The 15,945-nt window shown below is 51.1% G+C and overlaps 2 protein-coding genes and 1 long non-coding RNA gene across 6 annotated transcripts; 2 read left to right on the plus strand and 1 right to left on the minus strand.

The window, feature by feature from the left end:
- The first annotated feature begins 113 nt into the window (after positions 1–113).
- Positions 114–15,030, plus strand: SRRT (serrate, RNA effector molecule). 4 transcript variants are annotated; one of them, XM_086692038.1, is made up of 20 exons: positions 114–1,032; positions 1,289–1,428; positions 7,038–7,166; positions 7,433–7,579; positions 7,838–8,026; positions 9,873–10,042; positions 10,173–10,357; positions 10,572–10,670; positions 11,173–11,290; positions 11,485–11,639; positions 11,948–12,009; positions 12,123–12,201; positions 12,473–12,661; positions 12,962–13,135; positions 13,244–13,397; positions 13,669–13,862; positions 14,032–14,188; positions 14,404–14,493; positions 14,613–14,739; positions 14,846–15,030. In XM_086692038.1, the coding sequence occupies exons 2-20, from the start codon at positions 1,307–1,309 to the stop codon at positions 14,919–14,921; spliced, it is 2,616 nt and encodes an 871-aa protein (XP_086548164.1). In that variant the 5' UTR covers positions 114–1,032; positions 1,289–1,306; the 3' UTR covers positions 14,922–15,030. The 4 variants fall into 4 exon arrangements, with proteins under 4 accessions (XP_086548164.1, XP_086548161.1, XP_086548162.1 ...); XM_086692035.1 differs by having other exon boundaries at positions 118–1,032; positions 14,392–14,493; XM_086692036.1 differs by having other exon boundaries at positions 119–1,032; positions 11,482–11,639.
- LOC147572932 (uncharacterized) lies at positions 1,436–4,187 on the plus strand. Its single transcript, XR_015245442.1, has 2 exons — positions 1,436–1,941; positions 3,369–4,187. It is a non-coding gene; the product is annotated as an uncharacterized LOC147572932 (long non-coding RNA).
- Positions 14,910–15,936, minus strand: UFSP1 (UFM1 specific peptidase 1). Its single transcript, XM_086692046.1, has one exon. The coding sequence runs from the start codon at positions 15,621–15,623 to the stop codon at positions 15,195–15,197; it is 429 nt and encodes a 142-aa protein (XP_086548172.1). The 5' UTR covers positions 15,624–15,936; the 3' UTR covers positions 14,910–15,194.
- Positions 15,937–15,945: the final 9 nt, after the last annotated feature.

Consider the following 15,945-nt stretch of genomic DNA (forward strand, 5'->3'; position numbering starts at 1 on the left):
TTCTTGGTCCTAGTCCTGGTTTTTGGCAACTACACTGTACACCCTCTCCCCGTGCTGGGAGCGTGCTGGGAGTGAGCTGCGGCATGCTCCAGGGAGGCAGCATCTCCTACTCCTAAGCCTCACACTCCACTCCCTGAACAAGGACTTGGGTGTTATCTCCCGAGTGGTGATGCATTTAATCTGGGGCAAGCCAGACTCCCCCTGTTGATCAAGACTTCAACCTATAGCCTATCCCAACCAAGCATTGTTTGGGGATAAGACAGATTTGCCGGTTTCGCTTACAAGACGGGGCGCCTCTGTTGAGATACAGCAGTCACAGGGCTTTGCATATGGTGCATACTGAGGCAGCAAAAAGCCTGGTTCTCTGCTGCAGCACAAAATGGTGGGAGATGCTTTAAAATGGTTGCTCCACCCCGCTAAACGCCTGCATTCCCCAACTCCCTGCCCTGCGCCAGGAGGAGAAAACCGCCCCGATGAGGTCAGGAGGCGCCCAAGCAGGGTGGCTGGGGGGACAACAACTGGACACGAACTCGTTCAGACCCCGGACACATCCGGGTGACAACGACCTTCGACCTCAACGGGAGGACGCGCTCCTTCACGCCCATAAGGCTCTACAACCCGGCCGAGGTTTCGCTTGGTCCACCTCGGCTCCCGTAATTTCTCTCGTCCGCGCGCAGTTCTCGTTCCAGAGAGCACGCGAGACTTCCGGTCCCCGCCCCTTCCCATCATCCCGCGGTGCTCCCAGCCTTTCGCTGTGTGCTTTAAGTTCCAGTTCAGGCCGCGGGGGACTACTTTGTGGTTGGGGCCCCGTCCCGACGGTGACGCAGGCGCAGCGCGAGCGGCGCGCGCCGACCGCCCATCCCCGGCTGTCCCACTTTTCTTCTCGTCTCCTCGGCCTCCTCGCTGAGAGCCTCGCGTCTCCCTCTCACCGTCCGCGCCGCCCTCGTCGCGCGCCCGAGGCGAGAGGCGGGCCCAGGTCTCCCGGAAAACTAGCCCGCGGGAGCGCGAGACTAACGGCCGCGAAGCTCCCAGGTGGGGGAGGGGCGGGGCCTGGAGAGTCGGGGCTGCGGCGGGCGGGAGGGAGGGGGTTCGGGCGGGCGTGGGCAGGGAGTTCCTGCGGGCGAGTGTCGGAGCCGTCCACCTGCGCGGGAAGAGGGCTTGGGATGGCGGGGACAGTGGAAGGCTGGCCTTTGCGGAGGGAGGCGGGCGTGCTGCCCCGGAGCAGCTCTGGGTCCTTTCCTGCCCTGGTCATTGTTCTGCACCCTGACCATCTCTGTCCCGGCTCCAGGCCCCCTCACACCGCACCATGGGGGACAGTGACGACGAGTACGACCGAAGGCGCAGGGACAAGTTTAGAAGAGAGCGCAGCGACTATGACCGTTCTCGCGAAAGAGATGAGAGACGTCGAGGAGACGATTGGAATGACCGGTAAGACTTCCTTTTCTTAGTTTTCTCACCCTATCTCATTCTTTTGCACTCCTCCCTCGTTGCATTGCCTTTATTCGTTATATAGGGCGAACCACATGAAGTCGCTTATGCTTGACCGTTTCCGGTCGGTCAACCTATTCGCTGTTTGCCAAAGAGCTAGCTAGCTACGGCTTGATTTTGAAACGTATATGAGGTCAAAGCAGTAGACTTAAGAGTTGGAGTATGAAGAAGTAATGTTTTTAAAATGCATGCATTTTCTTGTTTGTAAATTACTCCTCAAAGGTGTGGATTCAAAGGAAGTGACGCTTTCTAATTGACTTGACTCGGAGAGGTTGTCAGATCAGACCTGTTCCCTGGCAAAATATGGTTAAATATCTTGTAGTTGTCTTCCCTAAAATCAGAGTTCTTTGGACAGTGATGGTTAGGTTAGTTGGTTAGGTTTGACTTAGCTAGTCATTAGTTTTCTGGGATGTTCTGGAGTTAATTATCATTAAGGTGTTTCCACAGAGAGAAGTGATTTCATTTTATTTATTTATTTATTTATTTATTTTTAATATGTGAAATTTATTGTCAAATTGGTTTCCATACAACACCCCGTGCTCATCCCAAAAGGTGCCCTCCTCAATACCCATCACCCACCCTCCCCTCCCTCCCACCCCCCATCAACCCTCAGTTTGTTCTCAGTTTTTAAGAGTCTCTTATGCTCTGGCTCTCTCCCACTCTAACCTCTTTTTTTTCTTCCCCTCCCCCATGGGTTTCTGTTAAGTTTCTCAGGATCCACATAAGAGTGAAACCATATGGTATCTGTCTTTTTCTGTATGGCTTATTTCACTTAGCATCACACTCTCCAGTTCCATCCACGTTGCTACAAAAGGCCATATTTCATTTTTTCTCATTGCCACGTAGTATTCCATTGTGTATATAAACCACAATTTCTTTATCCATTCATTAGTTGATGGACATTTAGGCTCTTTCCATAATTTGGCTACTGTTGAGAGTGCTGCTATAAACATTGGGGTACAGGTGCCCCTATGCATCAGTACTCCTGTATCCCTTGGGTAAATTCCTAGCAGTGCTATTGCTGGGTCATAGGGTAGGTCTATTTTTAATTTTCTGAGGAACCCCTCCACACTGTTTTCCAGAGCGGCTGCACCAGTTTGCATTCCCACCAACAGTGCAAGAGGGTTCCCGTTTCTCCACATCCTCTCCAGCATCTATAGTCTCCTGATTTGTTCATTTTGGCCACTCTGACTGGCGTGAGGTGATACCTGAGTGTGGTTTTGATTTGTATTTCCCTGATAAGGAGCGACGTTGAACATCTTTTCATGTGCCTGTTGGCCATCCGGATGTCTTCTTTAGAGAAGTGTGTATTCATGTTTTCTGCCCATTTCTTCACTGGGTTATTTGTTTTTCAGGTGTGGAGTTTGGTGAGCTCTTTATAGATTTTGGATACTAGCCCTTTGTCTGATATGTCATTTGCAAATATCTTTTCCCATTCTATTGGTTGCCTTTTAGTTTTGTTGGTTGTTTCCTTTGCTGTGCAGAAGCTTTTTATCTTCATAAGGTCCCAGGAATTCACTTTTGCTTTTAATTCCCTTGCCTTTGGGGATGTGTCGAGTAAGAGATTGCTACGGCTGAGGTCAGAGAGGTCTTTTCCTGCTTTCTCCTCTAAGGTTTTGATGGTTTCCTGTCTCACATTCAGGTCCTTTATCCATTTTGAGTTTATTTTTGTGAATGGTGTGAGAAAGTGGTCTAGTTTCAACCTTCTGCATGTTGCTGTCCAGTTCTCCCAGCACCATTTGTTAAAGAGACTGTCTTTTTTTCATTGGATGTTCTTTCCTGCTTTGTCAAAGATGAGTTGGCCATACGTTTGTGGGTCTAGTTCTGGGGTTTCTATTCTATTCCATTGGTCTATGTGTCTGTTTTTGTGCCAGAGAGAGGTGATTTCAAACAAACTAATGAAGTTAAGGGCAACTGCGCAAAATTTTGTAAATACAAAGGACACCACGAATCTAATCAGCAATATCAGTGTTGATGACGCTTGATTTGGAAACATTACCAGAAAAAAAGAAAAAACAAAAGCTTGAGGTGACTTACTGTAATAGTATTTAGTCATTCAGTGTCATTTTGAAAAAACAGTTCGGGAAATCATTCAATTTGTATCTCTTCACTGGGGGGACTGTGGCTCTTTGTTTTCCCTGGTTTCTCTAAGAAAGAAGAAAATCAAAATTGTTCTGAATTCTGAAGATAGGTAGGAAGTGTTTGTTGTAATTAAAGAGTTTATCGTCTGGAGCTTGGAGTGGGGGGCAAAATGGCCTTGGGTGTGCCCTGCAATTGAGTGTATATAAGAGATCATCCTAAAGATGGTTAAGTGTTGAAAGAACAGATCTTAGAACGGAGGGGAGAGTAGAGGTGGAGGTTATATGTCAGAGAGAGCTGCAGGAAAGTGGCCCTTAGCAAGACTTGGAAAGATGATTGAGAATTCCCCAGACACAGATTGAGTGAATAGTTTGGAGTTGGGGACATAACACTGTGTGCAGAAAAGAACCCATAGTCTAGTTTTTTTAGGGTAGTGGTTCTTAAAATGTGGTCCACAGACCCTCGAGATCTGTGGTGTTATAACTATATTTTTCATAGTAACTTGAAGGAGTATGGTCATTTTCTCTGTTGGTTCATAGTATTGGGGGGAAAACCATTGGTATCTTAGTGCAAATAAAGGCAGTGGCACCAAACAGTTAAAAAAAAACACACAAACAAAACAGGTTCACTTAATGTCCTTGATGAAGCAGTAAAAATTTTAAATTCTGTTAAGTTGAATTCTTGTCTATGTGTCTCCGTAACACACACGATGAATGAGAAATCTGCATGAAGCATTTATGCAGCGTATAGGAGTACAGTGGTTATCTCAAAGAAGAGCTGAGTTTGGAGTTGAACTAACAGGTGTGTGGTTGCTTTGGTGAGATGTCATTTTTACCTGAATGAAAGATTATTGGACAGTGGTTATTCCTGTTTGGGTATTTGAGAGACATTTTTTTGAAAAAAGACTAAGGATCTATGTTACTTCAAGGAAAATTGTTAGCTTTGTTGCCAGTGAGGAAGTGGAACTTGGCAGTGAAAATTGAAATTTTAGAAAACTTTTATCTACCAGTGTGAGTTTGACAGCCTCCCGTTACTTTAAGACTTTTCTGATGAGCTAGGTGGTAATACTAACAAATATAATGTTTTGATATCATATAATTAAATGTGCCAAGATCCATTCACAGAGCAAGATAGAACAATGGATTTAAATGTAGCAGAGTAGAAAATGTTCCTTGTGGGACACCTGGGTGGCTCAGTAGTTAAATGTCCAAGTCTTTTTATTTTTTTTATTTTTTTTATTTTAACATTTGTTTTTGAGAGGGGGCGGGGGTAGAGAGTATGTGAGTGGAAGAGGGGCAGAGAGGGAGACAGAAGATCCAAAGTCAGCTCTGTGCTGACAGCAGAGAGCCTGATGTGGGGCTCGAGCTCACAAACCACTCAAGAGAGATCATGACCTTGAGCCTAAGTGGGCTGCTTAACCGACTGGCTGTCCAAGTGCCTTAAACGTCCAACTCTTGTTTTCGGCTCAGGTCATGATCTCACAGTTTGTGATATTGAGCCCCTCCTCTGCCTCTGTGCTGACAGCATGGAGCCTGCTTGGGATTCTCTTTTCCCTTTCTCTCCCTCCCCTGCTCTTGCATGCACCTGCTCTCTTTCTCTCTCAAAATAAGTAAATAAACATTTTTTAAAAAGGTGAGGGGGGGCTGCCTAGGTGGCTCATTCACTTGAGCGTCCAACTTTGGCTCAGGTCATGATCTCATGATTCGTGAGTTTGAGTCCTGCGTCGGGCTCTGTGGTGACAGCTCAGAGCCTGGAGCCTGCTTTGGATTCTGTGCCTCCCTCTTTCTCTGCCTCTCCCCTGCTCATGCTCTGTCTCTCTTTGTGTCAAAAATAAATATAGCCATTAAAAATAATAATAAATAAAAGAAACTATCTCTTGTCAAGTTTTGGGTAGTATCAAAGAATATCCCTAGTTTCTTGAGAAGACTATTAAAAGGATTGATTCCCTTTTCCATCTGCCTATCTGTGAGGCTGGATTTTCTTCATATTTTCAACCAAACAATGCATTACAGTAGATTGAATGTAGAAGCAAATGTGAGAATCCAGCTGTCTGTATTAAGCCAGGCCTTGAAAAGATTTGTTAAATGTAAAAACAATGTCACTTTTCTCATTAAATGTTGTTTTGGAAAATAGCTGTATTTTCATAAAAAGATGTAATTTATGTTGATATGTAACTTCACAATTAATAGGTGTTAATTTTTTGTTTTAGTTTCTTTATTAATGTTTTTGGTTTTTTTTGAGAGAGAGCGAGTGTGAGCGAGCAGAGGAGGGGCAGAGGGAGAGGGAGGCACAGAACCCGAAGCAGGCTCCAGGCTCTGAGCTGTCAGCATAGAGCCTGAAGTGGGGCTCGAACCCACGAACCGTGAGATCATGACCTGAGCCAAAGTCGGACGCTCAACCGACTGAGCCACCCAGGTGTCCCTTTGTTTTAATTTTGAGTATAGTGTTGATGCCATCCACATAAGCAAAAACTCTTCGATGTGCACAGTAGCGTTATTTATTTTTTAAATGTTTGTTTACTTTTGAGGGAGAGAGTGTGTGAGCAGGGAAGGGGCAAAGAGAAGGAGACAGAGAATTCCAGTGAGGCTGTGCTGTCAGCGCAGAGCCTGATGCAGGGCTCAGACTCAGGAACTGTGAGATCATGACCTGAGCCGAAACCAAGAGTTGGATGCTTAACTGACTGAGCCACCCAGGTGCCCCTGCACAGTAATTTTAAAGAGTGTAAGGTGGGGATGGGGGACTCAAGACCAAAAGTTGGAAAACTGCTGGGTTAGAACAAAGGATTTTCTTTTTAAGGTTGGGATGGAGATGGCGGGTGACTAGTGGAGAGGCTGGAATGACAGACAGCAGGAGCCAAGGTTATGAAGAGTGTTGTATACTGGCATTTAGCAAGGAAGGGCATGGCTTGATCACCTCTGTGTTTGAGACAGATCGCTTTGACAGTAGAGGAGTGGGAGGGACCAGAGGTAGATACACTGATGTTGTGGTTACAGGAGAGAGGACCAGGGTCCGGGCACAGGGACTAGGGAAGTTGGCGGGCAGGGCAAGGAAGAGGAAAGCCTTGATAGGCACTGAGGCAGAGGATTAAGAAACCAGTAACAAATGAGGGGTGAGGGTGACACTTGATAAGTCGGATACCTGGTGATGTGCTGATACACCCGAGAGTGGGAAACGGGACGAGGGAGGCAAGTTTGGGCTTGAAGTGGTAGAAATGACAGGCTCAGTTCTGACCTGAATTTGAGGTGGCAGTGGCCATAGTGGTGGGTGTTTGGTGCTGGTCTGGAGGAACAGTTGGACAGCCATCAGTGTGCGGGTGACGGCTGAAGCGATGGCAGTAGGCAAGTTTGTTTCTGTTTAGAGAATGGTTTTGTAATTGTAGGCTTTTAGTCTGGTGTCTCAGGATAGGAAGGGCATGTCTAGGAGTGTAAGCCGGCTGTGTCCTCTGACTGTTACTTGTTCTTAATTGCCAGAGAGTGGGACCGTGGCCGGGAGCGCCGCAGTCGGGGTGAATATCGGGACTATGACCGGAATCGGCGAGAGCGCTTCTCTCCTCCCCGCCATGAACTCAGCCCCCCACAAAAGCGCATGAGGCGAGACTGGTGAGGTGGCAACGGTTTCTCTGCCTTCTCTCCTTAGCCTCAGTTCCACCGGGCCTTGGCTGTCTGTTGGCACTTTGGCTGAGGACTGTGTCATTTCCTTTCCTATAGGAAGTTGGAGGACTTCCTATAAACCCCCGTTTTTTTGTCCCTTTAAACCCTTGGGCGAGAGCCCACATTCCATATGCCCCTTCCTCTGTCCCGTCTTCCTTCGTGCTCTGGAGACATGATGCCCTTCTCTGTCTGACTTTTGTGTCCCCTACCCTCAGGGATGAGCACAGTTCTGACCCATACCACAGTGGCTATGAGATGCCCTATGCTGGGGGGGGTGGGGGCCCAACTTATGGCCCCCCTCAGCCCTGGGGCCACCCCGACGTCCACATCATGCAGCACCATGTTCTGCCTATCCAGGCCAGGTAAAGACCTGGGGTTCTGGGGTTCCTGGGAAAAGGGAGTTGTTAGGTTCGGGGGATGGATTGGGGTTGCCAGAGACCGCAGCTGGAGCCAGGAAGTGGGTTAGGTACAGAGGGGTGCCTGTGGGGGCGGGAAGCAGTTGGTGCCTATGGTGTGTGTCCGTGGTGGGCAAAGGAAGGGGGCAGCTGGCTACCTCGGCCCCCCCATCCCCCCCACCCTCTTCCCCCACAACCAAGACTTCCTGACCGGGCCCCCCCCAGGCTGGGCAGCATCGCAGAGATTGACTTGGGTGTGCCACCACCGGTGATGAAGACTTTCAAGGAGTTTCTCCTGTCATTGGATGACTCTGTGGACGAGACTGAGGCTGTAAAGCGTTACAATGACTATAAGCTGGATTTTCGAAGGCAGCAGATGCAAGATTTCTTTTTGGCTCATAAAGATGAGGAGTGGTGAGTGCCCCCGTTTTCCTCCTGTCTGTTCCCTAGCATGTGTCCCCTGGCCCCGCCAGTGGAGCCTGCAGCCCTGTCCTCTCCCATTTTCCCCGATCCAGAACTTCCTGGGGGCGGGGGATGGGAAGGACAACAGCATTGGCTGATGGGTTCTCCTCCTCACTTCACCGTCTGCCACGGCCTCCCGCCCCACCTCGCTTCCCCTCTGTCCTCAGTGAGTGGGACACCTCCAGGCAGCTGGCCAGAGCCACCTGTTCCCTTGGGGCAGCAGACAGACTGCTTCCCACTTGCTGGTATTGGGTCATTGTCATCCCTGATCGCCGGGACCCTGTGTGGCTGTGGTGTTCTCCCAAAAGCAACGAGTGAATCCAGACAAGAAAAAGCAAAGATCTCAGGGTCGTTTGACAGAAAAGAATTTTGAATTTTTTTTCCTTTTGTGGATGTTTTGATTTTAATCAACCATCTTTTCCCCCCTTCCTGCTCCTCCTCCTCCTCATCCTCTTTCTGCTCCTCCTCCTTGAAAAGAGCCAGAACTGGGAACTACACCCGCTCATCGACGGAGCTCGGAGCAAACCCACCTCCACCCCCACCATACCCAGCCCATACATGAGCCCCCTGGGCTGAGCCGCGCTGCCCCGGCCAGGCAGACAGGCAGGGCACCGCTGTGCACAATGCAGCGGTTTAGCTGAATGTGATTGCTCAGGCAGCTAGTCAGTCAGGGCCCCCACCGCGGAGCCCCGCGGGGGTGGGGCATCTGGGCCGGGACGCCCCAGCCAGGAGCCAGCCGGTGGCCCACCTGCCAGCATGGGCCCTGGGCGCGGCTAGTTAAATCTTGAGCTCTGTTTGACCAAGCGGCCAAGGTAAAGATCCTGGAGGTGACGCCTGCGGCTTTCCTTTCCTCTCACGCTCAACTTGTGGTTCTGTTTTGTCTGTCGCTGTTTCCTCTTTCTTCTTTCTCTGTGTCCTGGTCTCATTCTCTCATGTACCTTTTGTTCTTTCTTTGTCCCTGTCCTTGCACCTCACCTAACATTTCTTTCCTCTGGTTTTTTCAGTTTCTCTGACCTTTAGTTGTTTTTCCCTTTGTTTTCGATTTCTGGGACTTTCTCACACTTTCCTTTTCTGTTTTTTCTCATACTCCTTTCTTCTGCGCCCCCCCCCCCACTCCCCCCCTATTATAAATGTTTCCTTTTCATGCTCCACCCTGATCCTCCGCCTGCCTCTCTCTCCCCCTGTGGGCAGTACCTGAGGTTACAAGGGCACTTCAGTTTCTCCCTTTGGTCTTTTCCTGTCCCTCCACCATCTCCTTTTCTTCCCAAGGGGGGAGAAAGCTTTTCTGCCTTTTTTGGCTTTTCCTGTCTGGTGCATTTCAGGTTTCCCTCTGTCTTCCACCTAGGGATGGAGGGAGTTGGTGGGAGCAGTCCTTTTAATTACTCTAGTTTGGGTTTTACAAGGAGAGGGAGGTTCTTTGGGGCCTACTATTTCCTTAGCCTTCCTCTTGGAAGCTTTGGGAAACTACACTTTTTCAAGTTAGTGTTTCCCAGAGACTCAGGGCGATCATTCTGCCTCTCTAACCCTGGCCTCTCCCTGTAGTCGTTGCTCTTCCCAAATCCAGAGCTCTTAGTTCCTGGCTCTCCCCCAAATCTTCTCCGAGCAGAACTTCTGGTTCCTTTTGGGGGTATTGGGTGGTTCTAGTGCACCCCTCTCCCCAGTCTTTCTGCTTTCATGGTTTTATGTGGGTGTGAGAGGATGGGGGCTAAGCCCTGACTTTCCTGGGCCCCTCCCCATGTCCTGGCCCTGGCATCCAGTGACTTATTTTGTCTCTTCCCCTCCCCACTTCCTTTCCCAGGTTTCGGTCTAAGTACCACCCAGATGAGGTGGGGAAGCGTCGGCAAGAGGCCCGGGGGGCCCTGCAAAACAGACTGAGGGTATTCCTGTCCCTCATGGAGAGTGGCTGGTTTGATAATCTTCTCCTGGACATAGACAAAGCTGATGCCATCGTCAAGATGCTGGATGCAGGTGTGTAGATTGGGAGGGGAAGAGGGTGTCTGGTAACCAAGATCTTGGCTGGGAAATAGAAGTCCATTGACAAACCAGAGGCAGAAGGTCACAGCCCTGGGATTGTGACCTCTGCTCCCTTTGTTGGCAGCTGTGATTAAGATGGAAGGAGGGACAGAGAACGATCTGCGCATCCTGGAGCAGGAGGAGGAGGAGGAGCAGGCGGGAAAGCCTGGGGAGCCCAGCAAGAAAGAGGAAGGCCGGGCTGGACCAGGCCTGGGGGATGGAGAGCGCAAGGCCAATGATAAGGACGACAAGAAAGAAGACGGCAAACAGGTCTGCGGGCTGGGCTTGCTGGGTGCTGCCCGTGAGCACCTGGGGAGGAGAATAGAGCAGCTTCTGTGGCGGGGGTGGGGGGGACCGGAAGGTTGTATCCTGGTCCAGGGAGAGGTGGAGGCAGACTTCTGGGCTCAGCTGTAGGGGAGGGGCGGGGCTCTGATACAGATTGAAGGGAAGATTGACATGCCTGTGATTGTCTTTTTACCTGCAGGCTGAAAATGACATTTCTAATGATGACAAAACTAAGAAATCTGAGGGTGATGGGGACAAGGAAGAGAAGAAAGACGACTCTGAGAAAGATGCCAAAAAGGTAGGGTAGGGGCACCTGGTGACTCAGTCTGTTGAATGTCCAGTTTTGGCTCAGGCCATGATCCTGTGGTTTGTGGGTTCGAGCTCGCATCAGGCTCGCTGGTGTCAGCACAGCCTGCTTTGGATCCTCTGTTCCCCTCTCTCTGGCCCTCCCCGCTTGCACTTTCTCTCTCTCAAAAATAAATCTTAAGGGCGCCTTGGTGGCTGAGTCAGTTAAGCGTCCAACTTCGGTTCAGGTCATGATCTCACGGTTCACGAGTTCAAGCTCCACGTTGGGCTGTGTGCTGACAGCTGAGTCTGGAACCTGCTTCAGATTCTGTGTCTGTCTCTCGCTGCCCCTCCCCTGCTCGTGCTCCGTTTCTAAAAAAATAAAACATTAAAAAAAATAAATTTTAAAAAGTCTTAAAAAAAAAACAAAAGTAGGGTGTTTCTTGCTCGGGGGTCAGTGTCAGGACTGGGGTCCTGGCTGTCTGACTCCCCTTGTCTTGCTGTGCCTCTCACAGAGTAGCAAGAAGCGGAATAGGAAGCACAGCGGTGACGATAGCTTTGACGAAGGCAGCGTGTCCGAGTCGGAGTCCGAGTCCGAGAGTGGCCAAGCTGAGGAAGAGAAGGAAGAGGCTGGTAGGTTTTATTTTGTTTCTGTTCCATTCTCTTCCTACTGAATAGGGGTAGGGGAGGTGACGGTGGGTGAAATTGATAAAGGAGGTGGGGGGCCTTTGGGGAGATGACGTAGCAGGAGTTTGACAGCTTCTCTATCTTCCCTTTCAACATTGACAATAAAAATTCACCAACTACCACCGCTTCCTGCATAGAAGAAGCACTCAAGGAAAAGGAGAAGCCCAAAGAAGAAGAAAGGGAGAAGCCTAAGGACACTCCGGGGCTGGAATGTAAACCCCGTCCCCTCCATAAGACTTGCTCCCTGTTCATGCGCAACATCGCACCCAACATCTCGAGGGCAGAGATCATTTCTGTGAGTGGGGAGAGCGCTACTGGGGGCAGGAATGGCATCCGGGCTCCATCTTTGGTGGTGGGAAGAAGATAATCTGGCTCTGCTTCTAGCATATCCCTATTTCTCTAATAGGGAAGCCCCCTTCTCCTGGACCCGTGTCTTTTGTGGGCAGGCCCCGGTTACATCATTGCTCTTAACGTCCTTTGTTGGTTTTTCCTTGCTTGAGTAAAGATTCAAAGACAATTCTAGGGTTCTGAGAACATGGGGATTAGAGGAAGAAGTGTAACGTTGACTCTCTCAGTGGGGTTTCTGTTGCTCTGCTTTTCCAGCTTTGTAAAAGATACCCCGGCTTCATGCGTGTGGCACTGTCAGAACCCCAGCCTGAGAGGAGGTGAGGAATGTAGAGAAGAGTGACCCTGGATACCCTGGAGATAAGGTGCAGGGGAAGGCTAATGGCCAGCATCTCCTCCACCAGCCAGGATTATGCTGACCCTTTCTTTGTAGGTTTTTCCGCCGCGGCTGGGTGACCTTTGACCGCAGTGTTAACATCAAAGAGATCTGTTGGAACCTGCAGAATATCCGAGTAAGTGCGGAATGGGCTCTCAGTTGCACACAACCTCGGATTCCTTTGTTCTTTGATTCACCCGTCGAGCCCCCTATTTCATCCACTCAGTCTGCTCACATTAAGAATATGCTGTTGTCTCTGGGCTGGGCTCTGGGGCTGTTACTGCGAGTAAGACCTCTCTGGTCCCTTTTCTCCGTGAGCTCAGTCTAATCACTGATCTAATTAGTAGGCCAGTCTTTGAGTTGCTGCTTTTTGGGGCAAGTGTTGGTAAGTTTTTTGTTCCCTCCAGCTCCGAGAATGTGAGCTGAGCCCTGGTGTGAACAGAGACCTGACCCGTCGAGTCCGCAACATCAATGGCATTACCCAGCACAAGCAGATCGTGCGCAACGACATCAAGTTGGCAGCCAAACTGATCCATACGCTGGATGACAGGACCCAGCTCTGGGCCTCTGAGCCTGGGACACCTCCTCTGCCAACAGTCAGTGACTCCCCGTGGAACTTTTTCAAAAGCAGTCATGTCGTCTGCTTGGGCACCTCTGGTCTTGTCTCACTTGATCTGTAGTGTTGACCCCTTGTACTTGGGCTCTCTATCTGGGCAGCACCTCCAGCTTCCAGCAGGACAGGTTGGCATTAGTGATGATTTGCTAGGGATAGAATGAATAAAGACAAACAATGAAACAGTGGTAATAGGCCCCAGTGAACCCTGGATTCCTTTCTGCTTCACGTGAAGAGGTTCCTGGGCTTCTCTGCCTCACCTGTTCTTTTTCCTCCCCACCAGAGTCTGCCCTCCCAGAACCCAATCTTGAAGAATATCACGGACTATCTGATTGAGGAAGTGAGCGCGGAGGAGGAGGAGCTGCTCGGGAGCAGTGGGGGGGCCCCCCCTGAGGAGCCCCCTAAGGAGGGGAACCCGGCAGAGATCAACGTGGAGCGGGATGAGAAACTGATCAAGGTGCCCGCAAGAGCAGAGTGTGGCAAGAGCAGGCGGGCAGGATCCTCCTGGTTTAGAGCATCGGAGGGGCAAGAGTGTGGTGAACTCACAGCTGCTCATTTCTCTTAGGTTTTGGACAAACTCCTCCTCTATTTGCGCATCGTGCATTCCCTGGATTATTATAACACGTGCGAGTACCCCAATGAGGATGAAATGCCCAACCGCTGTGGCATCATCCACGTTCGTGGGCCCATGCCACCCAACCGCATTAGTCATGGAGAAGGTGGGCTCCCAGCTTCCCCAGTCCTGATTCCCCTTTGGTTTCCTTTCTCTTCAGCTGCCTCTGGCCTTAGATGTGTTTGGATAGCAGTGCCCTACCCCCCCTCTCCTTTTATCCCCTCCTTTTTGATTGTTGATGCCAGCGTGGGGCTCAAACTCCCAACCCTGAGATCAGCAGTCACGTGCTGTAGTGACTGAGCCAGCCAGGTGCCCCTTATCTCTTATTCCTTGCTTCTGGCTTCCCTCCCCAACCTGTCGTCTGTTCCAAATCGCAGTGCTAGAGTGGCAGAAGACATTCGAGGAGAAGCTGGCTCCACTGCTGAGTGTACGGGAATCTCTTTCAGAGGAAGAGGCTCAGAAGATGGGTCGCAAAGACCCCGAGCAGGAAGTGGAAAAGTTTGTCACCTCTAACACTCAGGAACTGGGCAAGGATAAGTGGCTATGCCCTCTCAGTGGCAAGAAATTCAAGGTCTGGGATGTTAGGGAGTTGTGCGCTAGACCTGTGGGAGGAGGGGGTAGAGCCAGAAGCCTCCTCAGGCCTGGGGAGGAATGGGCTCCGTGGAATGGGGGGGGGGGGGGGGGTGTGATCATCCTTCCACGTTGCTTGCCGTGTTCTGACCCTTTTCCTCTTTACTCAGGGCCCTGAGTTTGTACGCAAACATATCTTCAACAAGCATGCAGAGAAAATTGAGGAAGTGAAGAAGGAGGTGGCGTTTTTTAACAACTTTCTCACTGATGCCAAGCGCCCAGCTCTGCCCGAGATCAAGCCAGCCCAGCCACCTGGCCCTGCCCAGAGTAAGATACGATCCATGAGGGTCTTGCCACATTCCCTCTCCCTTGACTATCCAAGGACTCTGGTTCTCATACCTTGTGATCCTCTGAAAACTTGTATCCCACTCTCAGGCCATATTCCTAAAAGCCAATTGTCATTCCCCATTGCCTGTGTCCCCCCCCCCCCCCCCCCCCCCCCGCAGTAATTCATGTTCCTGTCCATGTTGTACTCCCCCCAGGCCTGACCCCGGGACTCCCCTACCCACACCAGACTCCACAGGGCCTGATGCCCTATGGTCAGCCCCGGCCCCCCATCTTGGGCTATGGAGGTAAGTATAGGAGGGACATGAAAAGGCTTGGTGGATTATGAGGGGCTGGGAGAAAGGGAACTTAACCGAGGTGTAGTTGAGGTCACAGGTTTTTGACTCAACGCTGATCTCTCTCATAGCTGGTGCTGTCCGCCCTGCAGTCCCCACGGGAGGGCCTCCATACCCTCATGCCCCCTATGGTGCTGGTCGAGGGAACTATGATGCCTTTCGAGGCCAAGGAGGTTATCCTGGGAAGCCTCGAAACAGGTGAGAATGAGCTAAGATGTGATGTGCAAGCTTTCTTGCCCTCTTTAAGCTCTCTTTTAGGGACCTTCAACTCTCCTTCCATCTTACCTCTTTTTTTATCTCCCAGGATGGTCCGAGGAGACCCACGGGCTATTGTGGAGTACCGTGACCTGGATGCTCCAGATGATGTGGATTTCTTTTGAGCTTTTCCTCATTCCTGGTATCGTCTATACTTGTGACTGCCTCCTCCCATCCAGTTGAGAATTTTTTGTACGTTCAACCCTACTGCCAATAAAAGCACTTCCATAGTGACTGACTGTTTATTACATACCACCCCAAATCCCCCCCCCCCCCCAAGATGGGCTCGGGCCATCCATTTTATGGACTTCAAAGGCCCAGAGTAGCTTTTACGTTTAAGAAAGGGGGTAGGTGACTGTGTTTGGGGCCAGAGACCTCTCAGTTCTGGGACCTTAGCCTCAGTCCAGTGCGTGCTGCTGCTTTTGGGAGTTGCGGCTGGTCAAACACAGGTTGTAGAAGGAGTTGTGGTCAAAGGCTGTGCCCACCTCTCTCCATCCCACCCACCCAGCAGCCTGTAGTTCACTAGGGTTTTTCGCGGCACCCCAGAAGTGAGGGTCCAGTATCAGAACATAGGCTTCCGTGCCTGATCCCAGGCAAACCCCCAGCAAGGCCTTGGACTGGGCGTCCGCATCCCCCCCAACCATTACAGGCCCCCCGCCCCCTGCGAAGTGGGAGTAAAGCCTCTCCAGTTCCCCCTGAAGCCCTGCTCCACGGGGTATGTGACATAGGCGCCCCTGGGGCCCTCCGAAGTGGTCGAGACAGAGACTGGCTTCTACACAACCGATCCAGCTCTGGGAGCCCCGGAACCCGGGGGGCTTGTCGCCCATGTCCTCCAGGGCCGCCTGCACTTCGGCCAGCCCGGGCACGCCCGCGGGCCGGCCCTCTGGCCATGAGCACAGCGTCTGCAGGGTGCGGTAGCCGCAGCCCCAGCCCCGGTCGTCCAAGCCGTCGCAGCCGTAGTGATAGTAAAGGTAGTGGCCCGAGAGGAGGGCCAGGCGAGCGGGGCCGCGGCCGGGCGGGGCCAGGCCCAGGTGGACGTCCTTCAGCGGCTCCAGGGCGGTCGGCGGGCGCGGCGGTGGCCGAGACCAGGCTGATGTGTCCTGGCGGCGCGGAGGGAACTCGGGCTCCAACTCTCCCTCTCTACCCTGG

The sequence above is a fragment of the Puma concolor genome, chromosome E3 (genome assembly GCF_028749965.1).
Source record: "Puma concolor isolate L17-30 chromosome E3, mPumCon1.1.hap2, whole genome shotgun sequence".
NCBI lineage: Eukaryota > Metazoa > Chordata > Mammalia > Carnivora > Felidae > Puma > Puma concolor.